Below are 12,697 nucleotides of genomic sequence, written 5' to 3' on the forward strand. Positions count from 1 at the left end.
AGCTGACATGGCATCTACTATTTCTGCCGCTGGGTCTCGTGCTCTTGCACCGTAGCGCGGCACCTGATGGTTCAGACTGGACGCCATCAGGTCTATCTCCGGACAGCCCCAATGCTCCACCAGTAGGGAGAATACCTGACTGTTTAGAGCCCATTCCCCGGGATGAAGGGTGTGTCTGCTGAGGAAGTCTGCTTCCCAATTCTTCACTCCCGGAATGTGAATAGCTGAAATCCTGGGGACCTGATGTTCTGCCCACGCTAGTATGCGTTTGGCCTCTCGCATAGCAGCCACGCTGCGAGTGCCCCCCTGATGATTTATGTACGCTACCATGGTGGCGTTGTCGGACTGAATCTGAAGAGGTTTTCCTCTTAGAAATTTCTGTGCACCTATCAGAGTATTGTACACTGCTCTGAGCTCCAGAATGTTTATTGGAAGACGTGATTCCTGAGGGGACCAGAGACCCTGAAGCCTCAGGGTTCCTGTTACTCCCCCCCATCCCAACAGACTGGCGTCTGTTGTGACTAGAGTCCAAGACCATACCTGTAAGGATTGGCCTCTCTCCAAGTTGGATCGGGACGTCCACCAGACCAGAGATAGCCTTGTGGCTGTGGACAGACAAACCATCTGTTTGTCCATATTCATCTGCGACCCTGACCACTTCCGCAGGATCTCCCCCTGAAGTGGACTTGAGTGAAATTGAGCAAACGGAACTGCCTCGAATACCGAGACCATCGTCCCCAGGAGCTTCATGCAACTGAGAACAGAGACACTCCTCTTCCTCAGCAAGGCTCTGGTCTTTGACTGCAAAGCTAAGACTTTTTCTGCTGGGAGATAAACTCTCAGAGACTGAGTATCAAAAAGCAGACCCAAGAATCGCATCTGCTGAGTTGGCACCAGCGATGACTTGGGTAAATTCAACACCCAACCGTGACTCTGAAGAAACTGCATAACAGTCTGAATCTGTTGGGATAAAAGGACCGCAGACGGTGCCTTCAACAGAAGGTCGTCTAGGTAAGGGACAATTGTTATGCCCTTCTGGCGCAATAGACCGGCCATGACTGCCATGATCTTGGTAAAGACTCTGGGAGCGGTAGCCAGGCCGAAGGGGAGTGCCCTGAACTGAAAGTGCGCCTTTCCTACTGCGAACCGAAGGAGACTCTGGTGTCCTTCCCAGATCGGTGCAAGTAGGTATGCTTCCTTGATGTCTAATGATGCCAAAAACTCCCCTTTTTCTATCCCTGCTATCACAAAGCGAAGGGATTCCATGCGAAATCTTTGAATCTTCAGCTGCTTGTTCAGAGACCGAAGATTCAGGATGGGCCGGAAGGATGCGTCTGGTTTTGGCACCAGGAAGAGGTTTGAGTAAAAACCTCGCCCCCTTTCTAGAGGAGGGACCTGAACTATTACTTGAGCAGAAAGGAGCTTTTGCATGGCTTCCTAAAGTGCTACACGTCTGCAGGGGCAAGAGGGGAGAGGAGTGGGCTAGATCTATGACGTAGCCCCGGGACACAACTCCTTGAACCCAGAGATCCGTCGTGGATTTCCACCACCGATCCCTGAATTGAAGAAGACGTGCCCCCACCTGATGCTCCCCCCTGAAGAACTATGTCACGCAGAGGGCTTGTCTGCTGGACGAGCAGAACCTCTCCTTGCTGTACCTCTACCTCCTCTGCCTCTAATGGCCGATGATCTAGACGCTGAGGAATACCCTCTATTAAAGGCACCCCCTCAGGAAAAGCTCCGAAAGGAACGAAATCTACCCTGACGGGGCCTGTTTGAAACCGTGGGTAGAGCAGTACTCTTACCTCCCGTGGTCTCCTGAATAACCCTTTCGAGCTCCGCCCCGAATAGAGTTTGTCCATCAAAGGGTAAATTCTCTAAAGCTTTCTTAGAGTCTGCGTCCACCGACCACGTCCCTAACCATAGACGACGAGCTGCTACAGTAAGAGCCGAGCCCTTGGCATTTACCGAAACTGCATCCATGGCAGCGTTCCCTACGTACTCCGAAGTTTCTAGTACATGTTCTGCTAGCTCTGTACGCGGAGTGTTATCTCTAAGGCCCTTAATCAAAGCCTCCATCCATAACTGTACAGCCTTGTTGGCACATGCTATAGCCATATTAGGCCTAAACAAACTTCCCACAGCGGTATAAGCTGAGCGAAGAGCCAGATCACACTTCTTATCAGTGTAATCCTTAAGGGTTATCCGCTCTTGGACCAGAATAGCTGAAGATGAAGCTAACCAGGCTACCGGTGTGTCCACCCTAGGCAAAGTCTCCTATTTTACTGTGTCCTCAGGAGGCAGAGAATAAAGAGACTTACTTTCCCGGCATCATAAACTGCTTATTTGGCTTGTGCCAAGCTTCAGAAATAATCTCCAACATTTCTGGAGAATGCGGGAAAATTGCTAACTGTGCCTTAGGTCTTTTAAATAAGGATATATCCTTAGGCGCTACGGGCTCCGGATCAGTTAACCCTAAGGCATGTCTGATTCCCCAAATAAGACTGTCCACGCTCGTGGAGCCAGAGTCAGAATCATAGATAGCCTCCACTTCTGGGTCGATATCTACCTCACCTTCTTCGGCTGAGGAGCGATCAGAAAGCTGATCTATTTCCAGATCTGCATCAGTAATGGCTCTCTTACCCCTCTGGGAAATAGATACTAGCCTATCTTCCCCGTGGGTAGACCCTGCCTGTGATGTGGCATTTTAGTCAGACTGGCTGCCTGCAAGTGTGAGTGGGGTAGTGTTGTCATGTACCTCTATTGCCCGCAGCATCACAGCCGTCATTTTCTCCATAGCCGAAGAAAAAGACCTCATCCAGGGCGGTTCCACCATTGCAGAGGATCCCTCCTGGGCTGGGTTGTTTCGCCTCTGAGCGTCCGCAGTACAAGCTGCGCAAAGGGCGTTTCGGTCTGTGTGGCCAACAGAAAGTTTTGTGTTACATTATGAACAGGCATAATATACTGCAGCAGGCACAGAAGTACCCTTGCCTTTAGCTGTCCCCTTCTCCGCCATTGTTCTGCTTCTTAAAATAATTATTAAAAGAAATACAGACAATTTAAGACGACAAAATAGGAGAGTCCTGTGCTAGGAAGTCTCTGAAAGAGCACCACTCTAAATAATACAAAAGACCGTTATAGTACTGTCTGTGAAAATTCCTTTTACATGAAATAACTCACAAGACCATATAACCACATATATACACTCCCCAAATGCTCCTCTAATCATACAAGCCTGTAGCGATTAGGGCATATAAGGATATCACCGGAGGAGAGCCAGAGCAGAGGAATCTACAGACAGAGCTGCACGCTTTCAGCAGTGACCTTCTCTTCACCCCCGCCGTTCACCGCGCGGGAAGACCAGATCCAGGAAGCTGCAATAACACTCCTCTCCTTCCTGGCTCTGCCCGCTCTGCCTCTGTAAAACAAAACTCGCTGGCCCTATCCTCCAATGGCCGCCTAGGAGAGTCTAATGGCGCGCTATTCAGATTTTATGCCCAGCTCAGCGCGCTCCTTACTGCAGCCGACTCACCTCTCCCAAGTGTGAGCGCTGCTTCTGTCCCCCAATATGCTCGTTCTGTCTAGGGAGAGCGGGGACCTGCCGGCAAGAGGATCGCGGCAGGCGGGGGGGGAGAGGCTGATACAGCTTCACTCCCCTGCCGCTGCTAGACACATACAAGTTGAACTAAAACACCGTTCTGTGTCCCTTCTGAATATTTTCACCTTCCACTTAGACCAATAAACCTAACTAATGGCCCCTTAGAATAAATGCCGGCAGAGGTGCTGGTAGAAATGAGCGCTAGGCTTCACTTACCTGCGCTGGGATCCAGAGTGAGCAGAGCTGAGTCCTACTCACTCTGCTGGGTCTTGCCTGGGATCCCACGCTGCACCTGAATAGAATAAAAAATAATAACATGTAATCCTACTGCTTGACAAAGTATAGGCAGGGGCCTATACTCCAGTGACCGAACTCTAAGTCACTTAAAAAAACGAAGGATCTCTCTGGAGAGGAGGGGCATAGCAGGGGAGGAGTCCAAAGATTTAACAGTTAAAGTGACAAGAACTCCTGAGCCCACTACTATACCCAATGTCTCGATGTCCCCCAATGGCAGGGAAGAGAAATTAGAATTTATAAAATGTAAGAAGCTGTCTCTGGTATGTGTACTGTCAGTGGCTTCACTAGGCAGGCACAAGATGGCTGATTATCTTCTGCTTAGTTATTTTCTGTATAGAGGAAGTGAATCTGCATGATACAGGGGGTTGGGTAGTTTTATGTGGCTGCGGGGGCTCACTGTACCATTATTAACCCTGGCACATCACTCATTTAAAATTTTCACTTGTGCAGTGCCAGAAGCTGGGAGACACTGTGACAAATGGAGCCCATCACTGACCAGGCTTGTAGAACAATCCCTGCACTAGTCTGACTTACTATAACCGGATCACTCTGAATAAGTCTTATTGCAAAGGTGAAATGAAAAGAGTCAATACTACTGAACTTTTATATTTCAGATCCCCATAAGATGGAGCAAAGTTTTCCACCCCTGTAGACACATCTTGACCCACTTAGCCATGGGCATACCATATAAATGAGAGCTTTTGTACAAAAATGACATCACAATATTGCATTTAGACCGTGGGACACATTTTTCAAGCTTCATAATCAATCCCCAATGGCAAAGTATTACAGATTACAGGATTATTATATGAACTCACACCTTCAATTAGAGAGTATGAACAAACATACTGTAACAGTGTCTCAGATCCCACATTATATCTCCAACCCATTGCCAGAATTATATATTACTCAGTACCCAATATATCAAGGTAATCCTGTTTTAACTGTGTACAGTGTGGACGATATCTGGTAGATAAAATAGTTCCACACATGAGTGATCACATTTTGTGTATAAACTATGTAAATACATTATGCTTAGTTTAATTTACATTAATAAAATCAACTGTTTTTACAATATTAGGAGTACTGCAGCTCCTTGTTTCATGTCTAATTGCTTTTGTCAAATGTGATATCCAAGACCTGATTTGTTTGTAAACCATTTACTCAGAACATGGGAATGTTTTCTCACCTGAATGGGTTCTCTGATGTTTGATAAGTTTTGAGTTCCATGGAAAACATTTTCCACACTCAGAACATGGAAATGGTTTCTCACCTGTGTGAGTTCTGTGATGTTTGACAAGGTTTGACTTCTGTGCAAAACCCTTCCCACACTCAGAACACGGAAACGGTTTTTCCCCTGTGTGAATTCTCTGATGTTCAATGTGTTTTGATTTCTGTGCAAAACATTTCCCACATTCAGAACATGGAAATGGTCTCTCACCTGTGTGAATTCTCTGATGTTTGACTAGTTTTGATTTCTGTGAAAAACATTTCCCACACTCAGAACATGGAAATGGTTTCTCACCTGTGTGAGTTCTCTGATGTCTAATAAGTTTTGATTTTACGGCAAAACATTTCTCACACTCAGAACATGGAAATGGTTTCTCATGTGTGTGAGTTTTCTGATGTTCAACAAGATTTGATTTGTATACAAAACATTTCCCACACTCAGAACATGGGAATGGTTTCTCGCCTGTGTGAGTTCTCTGATGTTCAACAAGTTTTGATTTATGTGCAAAACATTTCCCACACTCAGAACACGGAAATGGTTTCTCGCCTGTGTGAGTTCTCTGATGTTCAACAAGTTTTGATTTCTGTGTAAAACATTTCCCACATTCAGAACATGGAAACGGTTTCTCACCTGTGTGAGTTCTCTGATGTCTAATAAGTTTTGATTTCTGTACAAAACATTTCTCACACTCAGAACATGGAAATTGTGTCTCATCTGTGTGAGATCTCCGATGTTCAACAAGATTTGATTTATATACAAAACATTTCCCACACTCAGAACATTGGAATGGTTTCTCACCTGTGTGAGTTCTCTGATGTTCGACAAGCTTTGATTTATATGCAAAACATTTCCCACACTCAGAACATGTAAAAGGGTTCTCAGCTATGTGACTTTTCTGATGTTTATGAAGAGATAATTTAACTGTACAGCTTTTCCCACCCTCAGAACATGGAAATAATGTATCATCTCTATGAGCTGTACGATGTGTAACAATATCTATGTTATCAGAATTACATTCCTTATGATTAGAGAGTTCAGATGATTTATCTGCACTGTAATGTATTGGATGTATATTTAGGGTAATTGGGTTTTCTCCTGTAGAATCTTGAGTAATGTTGTAATCTTCCATTTCAAAATCTGTAGATAAAATCAGTTGCTCCCCCAAGATATTCTTGCGTTTACATCCATCTGCTGAAAGTTAAATAAATGTAAGGAAGGACATTGAGCTGCAGATTACAATACCCAAAATTTTTAAACTATGAACGAGTTGTTCAGTTGTTTAATTTCAATTTGCAATTGACGAACACTTCATTACAATTATAAAAGCGCATTATCAAGCACATTGTATAGATGCAGTCATAATTGGAATTCCTGTAATGACTCAATAAACAAAATATATGACTCTTTACTGTAATACATTTTATTACTCACCGGTGCCGATATATGTAGGGATTTCCTCCTCCTTACACTGCTGATCACCCCTCACATACGTCTCTTCCTCTCCCTCTATAATTTTTATTTTAATATCAGTCAGGACGTCATCCTAAATAGCCCACAAAAGAATGATAATTTTTTAGTCAAGTTTTTTTATTGGTATTTCAAAACAGAACATAAAGAAAATAATTATTTCTGAATAAACGTGATAGATATAAATCACCGGGTGTGACACATTACATCAAAGATTAGTAAATTTCCAATACTTATGCAGGTATACAAAAACATACAGAATAATATCAAGACTGACAATAATACAGTATATATCAGATGACATGGGTCCCCATGGACTCATGGGCACCCCTGATCATCATCATCATCTATTTCTTTATATAACGCCACTAATTCCACAGCGCTGCACAGAGAACTCACTCACATCAGTCCCTGCCCCATTGGAGCTTACAATCTAAATTCCCTAACATACACACACAGACCAAGAGAGACTAAGGGCAATTTAATAGCAGCCAATTAACCTACCAGTATGTTTATGGAGTTTGGGAGGAAACCAGAGCACCCGGCGCAAACCCACGCAAACACGGGGAGAACATACAAACTCCACACAGATAAGGTCATGGTTGGGAATCAAACTCATGACCCCAGTGCTGTGAGGCAGAAGTGCTAACTGTTAGGAACCCCTCCAGCCAGTACAGCAAAACCCGGAGTCTGCTCCGAAAGTCCGGTGTTCACTGTTGGGACAGACTTGGCTGCAGACAGAGGGTTGTGGGATGTCCACTGGCTGGGGAGAACCCAGGAATAGAGTTACAGAGGGCGTAGAGTAGGAAGTGCAGGAGCGAGTCCAGTGAGACACCGAGTGGATGGTGTCAAGACTGATATATCACTCATTGCCACTGGAATAAATAAGGAACAGTTGATAGAGAAGTCCCCTGATCCACAACGATTTCTGTACCGGTACTTGTCCGGAAAGGAACGGAACTTACAGTGATAGGTAAAGATGATGAAACTGAACGTAGGCAGTAGCCAAGGGTAACTACAACCCACAGTACCGGTGAGAGTCTAGAGATTTTAGGGAAATAGTTCTTAGGCGATTGCCAGGGGTAACTGCAACCCTCAGTACCGGTGAGAGTACGGAGATTTAGGGGTACAGTTCTTAGGCAGTTGCCAAAGGCAAGAGGGGGCTGGACTGTTTCTGCATTATCCACAAAAAACTCTTCCCACAAGGCAACCAGATCAGGTCCCTTGCCCATTAAAGGTAACTAAAAGGGTTCAGGTTCCAGAAAGATTGACCCCCTGGTAATGGCAAAGTCTACAGACAATATAAGAGGGGAATGGTCGCAGAGTTGTATCAGTCTTTCTAATGTAAGATTTTGGCTATGAAGGCACAGGGAGGTGCCCCGGGTGGAGCCGCCTAAGAAGGGATGCGATGAGCTTGCTCCACTGCGAACTGAGCCGTAAAGGAATCCTTCCCAAAAGCTTGAATTAACCATTTCTCCAAGAAACATTCAGTACCAGGCCCCTCCACTTATTCAGGTAGCCCCACAAAACGAGTATTATTGCATCAGAGACTCCCCTCACTATAAGAAAGCGTCTGCTTACATGCCAACATCTGAGCTTCCAAATTATCAATTTGACCCTTCATAGGTGCTGTAGCATCTTCTAGAGTCTCCGCTTCAGCCACTCACTATTGGATTTGTTGCATATCATGTCTGAAAAGGGAAAGGTCGGCCAGCTGTAGAAGCTGCTGCAATGTGACCTCAGGGTAAGTAGGTGAGGTTGGTGCATTAGGAACAGTGGTAGTTTGGGAGGGCACACATAATGGAGTTTCTCCAGAACTGTCAGTGGGGGTAGAGGAATAGGCAAACCGGTCAAGCCATCCGGCTAGAGCAGCATGATCATATAACGAGGAAAATACATCCCAATATAGAGGAATGGGTATAATAATAGTATTGTATTTTTATTGATAAACACTTGTATGAAAGTCTTACCATGAAAGTACCCAAGGCAGGATCATAGAACAGAGTCAAGATAGTATAGACACCACTTCTAAAAGGCAAACTGGATAATCCAGATATGGGAATGAGGTTCAATAAATAAGCTAATGACTGTCCCACAGGAGTAATATATATTAGATGTCAAGTGCCAGGATGTTATCACAGCACAAACAGGCAAGATAGCATAAGTCAAATTACAGCCACTGTGTGAGGTACCTGCATGCACTCAGAGCCTGAGGCCCAGCTGTTGGGGATCCAATCTGTATCTCAGGATGGAAGGCTGACTTGGAGCAACAGAACTGTGCAGCATGAGGACAAATCGCTGCTCTCTATGGTGGAAAATAGGGCACTACCAAGACGTCAGCCTAGATTACAGGACAGGAACAGAAAATGTCCATCCCCAGCTCCCAGGGCAGAGGGGCATAGTCTACAGCATTGTCATGTACTCGAGTCGCACACAGTAAAGGGAAGAGCCTGAGCAAGTGTCGGCACCCGACGACCTGACAGTGATGGGTAAGTATGGTGATCTGTCTCACCACAGCAGGGGTCCCTGGGGTGTCCGCACCAACAGTCAGCGCCGGCAGCACGGAGAGGCAGAAGCGCTGTCCACCAAGGAGTCAGGCTGCAGCGGGTCCGCTCAGATAGCAGCCTCCGCACACCAGGCTGGGGTCTCGAAGAGCAGCGCGGCAGCCGCGGATCAGGAGAAGTACCCCAGAGGATGCCAAGAGGGGTAAGTAAGCTCCAGGACTAGACAGAGTCCAAATAAACCAGCAAACTCAAAATGGAGGATAAATGCAGGAATTTTAGGATGGAGAACGTAGCAAGCATACTTGTACTCCATGTATGTCCAGGACACGACCCCTTTAAGAATATTATATTAAATAATATCTGATTTAATAATGTGAGATGAAACAGAAGAATATGAGAGTATAAGATCCACGCTGTTTTTTTACAGATAATATAATAAAATCACTTTGGCATTTAGGTATTTGGCAAGACCCTAAAATGTCATCTACCTGGAACTCCTGTGAATAAAGAGGACAGAGATATCTCTCTGGGGTATTTCTGTTACTGGATCCATCTGTAGGAAACACACAGTGACTGATTACATTGTTTATACAAGGAGAATATGTGACTCTTGTCTGTAATAAGTGTTTATTACTCACCTATGCTGATTTCCTCCTCCTTACACTGCTGATCACCCCTCACATACGTCTCTTTCCTTCCCTCTATAAATTCTAATTTAATACCAGTCATGACGTCATCCTAAACAGCCCACAAAACAATACAAATATATTTAATAATAACTGATTTAATAATTTATGATGAGACAGAGGAATGTCAGTGTATATGATCCACACAAGTATTTTTTTTACAGATCATATATTGGGAAATTCACTTAGGTATTTGGCGAGACCCTAAAATGTCACCTACCTGTGGAATACTGTGATTTTCCTCTGTACAATCCTGTAAATAAAGAGGACACGGACATCTCTCTGTGGTATTTGTGTTACTGGATCCATCTGTAGGAAACATACACTGAGTGAATACATTGTTTATATGTGATTCTCAGATGATGTGTATCTAGGTGGCCTTCAAAACTGTTCTGTCCCCTACAATAAATGAAAATCTCCTCTTACCCAGTGATTTGAAAATCCAGTGATTCTCCATCATTACGTCTTTGAAAAGACTCTTCTGCAATCTTAAATACGTCCACTCCTGCATGGATAAATAGACAGTGACATCCCAACACTTTATAGGAACCTAATACACCCAATGATACAGTCATCACGCAGACACATCCCCTGGTGTTACTGTATTATGTCACATTCCCAGCAGTCACCTCTCCAGTCACCAGCGGAATGATCTTGTTGATCAGTTCCAGGATCTTCTAGTCATTGTTTCCCTCATATATCAGTGAGTGAGGTGGAGGAACCGTGATGGGACTCTGGGTCCTGCTCAATACTCCTGACACACTTGAGGGTGGCCCACCAAATCTCTTTATTACTACGGTGTAATCCTGTGAAATGAATTGGATAAAAAGATAAATGAAGCTCCATGTATTTGGAATTTTTAGGAGTTAACTACAATACAATAATAGTATATTTTACAAATACAACCAATATCCTATATGTAACTGTTTCATATATACATGAAAGTAGAGTGTATATAGCATTTACATCTACTGCAGCTTAGTGAGCTCACCTATCACCCAAACCTTCAGTGGGTTCACCTTTAAAGACAAGTTTAAAGTGGGTTCTTGTAGTAGACAGAGGACTCAGAATGGCCATCCTACGGAAGATAATAGGAGAAGTAAGTGCTAGATACATTCTACTAGACAGTCCATATAGGAAACACTTACATGTAGGACAGGGGTTGGATTTGTAAAACTAGCCCTTCTTGTCCATTTTGCACATTTAAAAAGTCCAGGAAAGTGGAAACATTCTATAATCTTAAAAAATTACAACTAAAAATACAGCAAAACCTGTAACTCATTTTAATCAGAGTTGGTTTTTCAGCAGTTTGAACAGTGTAGTAAATCGTACAACTCCAGTGAGTAAAACATAACCTAGTACAGACCCGTTGGGGTTGCACTAATTTAAAAATCAAGATCCATTCCTAATTTTGATAAAGAATGCTCTGATAGGACCCGAGTCATTAAGGAAGGTATCTCTGTTATTTGTGTGTATCATACGCATTTCCCTTCTGCGCATGCCCAGAACGAGGACACTCGGCCGTCAACGAAAGCAAGTCCGCTGCGTATGCCAACGCAAATGACAGTTACGACGGTCTACGGTTCTTTTGAGATTTCATATTCCACATACGTATTGTACGCATCCTGCAGTGTCTGGTCTAGTACAGCAGAGTGACCCTACGCCCATAGTCATCACCACACGTATCTTGAGATCCGCTCCTTGCCGACTCCAGGAGTACGCAGAGATGATTTACGTGCCGTTGAGAACAACTGCACGATGCGCTCTGTATGCTGCCTTAATGACTCAGGCCCATAAGCTTTTTCTATTCTTGCCCAACCACCTCTCTACTAATCAATGGCCTGACTGGAGAGGCGGCACCCATGACGAGGGGTACACGTTAGGGCTGCCCCATGTCACCCTTACTCTTCAACCTAGTACTTGATCCTATGCTTGAGACCTACATACTGTATTTCGGGGCATCCGTGTTGTATTTATCAAGCTGTCCGTTTGATAAATCCCTGGCATTATACCTGATCCTTGCTTTACCTGACGCTACTTGGCTAGAAACATAGCAATTAAATTGGCGCACAGCACTATCCCATATCTAGGTATAGAACTTTCTAAGAACCTTGGTCTCTTCTATCAACATCATATCTCGAAAGTTGTTGGGAACCTAGTAACGAGGTTGAGGGCTGGGGTCATCTTTGTCTTTACTTAATGGGTAGAGCAAATTTACGTAAGATGAAATCCTCCCCTAGACTTGTAGAGTATTTCAAAACTTTATTTGGGGGGGAAAAAAAATCAAGAATTGGGCTATTGAAACTTTAACAACCCAGGACTAATGCTGGATTTCATTTGGCCAATATAGAACTCTATAATCAGGCTGCTCAACTTCATTACCGGAGGGATTTGATACAAGGGTCTGACACCTATGCGGATACCTCACCAGAACAAAATTTCCTCCCTGGCCTAAAATTGACTGCTTTCCTACATCTACATGACCACAAGGTATCAGCGAGTTCTTGACAACCACCGTTTTATGTCCACTAGAAAGTTGTGGCACATTATACATACATACATTGAAACTAAAACCTTACTTATCTATCCATCTTCCTAGTTTTTAGAATGGAGAGGCTGCCTAGCTATTCACTATCTAGAATGACGCGGGGGTTAGAACGGTGGGGCAGTTCCTTACTCAATCTAAGAAACCCTTGACTTTCCAACAAACAGGGAACCTGCACGACGTGATTAGACCGTGCAACCTAGACTTTTACAGACTCACATTATGCAAGTGTAGTGACCAGACCATTTTCTCAACAGGATTGGGACCCACCCGCTCTACTATGATACATTGAAAACGGGATTGGATGGGACGCTTTGTACCTACTCATTTTTTACTTCTTTACAGCTCACAGTGTGTGTGATGGGACCT

General features: G+C 44.2%; 1 protein-coding gene across 1 annotated transcript; it reads right to left on the minus strand.

Moving 5' to 3' along the window:
- Positions 1–2,317: 2,317 nt before the first annotated feature.
- On the minus strand, positions 2,318–9,914 carry LOC142108942 (uncharacterized). Its single transcript, XM_075192915.1, has 6 exons — positions 9,736–9,914; positions 9,586–9,650; positions 6,558–6,669; positions 5,060–6,317; positions 2,759–2,913; positions 2,318–2,583 (listed from the first exon to the last, which is right to left on the minus strand). Exons 1-6 carry the CDS (start codon positions 9,824–9,826, stop codon positions 2,318–2,320), a joined length of 1,947 nt encoding a protein of 648 aa, XP_075049016.1. The 5' UTR covers positions 9,827–9,914.
- Between the last annotated feature and the right edge of the window lie 2,783 nt (positions 9,915–12,697).

Source organism: Mixophyes fleayi, chromosome 12 (assembly GCF_038048845.1).
Source record: "Mixophyes fleayi isolate aMixFle1 chromosome 12, aMixFle1.hap1, whole genome shotgun sequence".
Lineage (NCBI taxonomy): Eukaryota > Metazoa > Chordata > Amphibia > Anura > Limnodynastidae > Mixophyes > Mixophyes fleayi.

Coding starts and splice junctions, on each gene's coding strand:
- LOC142108942 (XM_075192915.1), bottom strand. CDS start 9,826: ATGACTGGTATTAAATTAGAATTTATAGAGGGAAGGAAAGAGACGTAT. Junction 9,651..9,735: donor GGAGGAGGAAATCAGCATAG/GTGAGTAATAAA, acceptor TGTTTCCTACAG/ATGGATCCAGTAACAGAAAT. Junction 2,584..2,758: donor TGATGCTGCGGGCAATAGAG/GTACATGACAAC, acceptor ATCGCTCCTCAG/CCGAAGAAGGTGAGGTAGAT.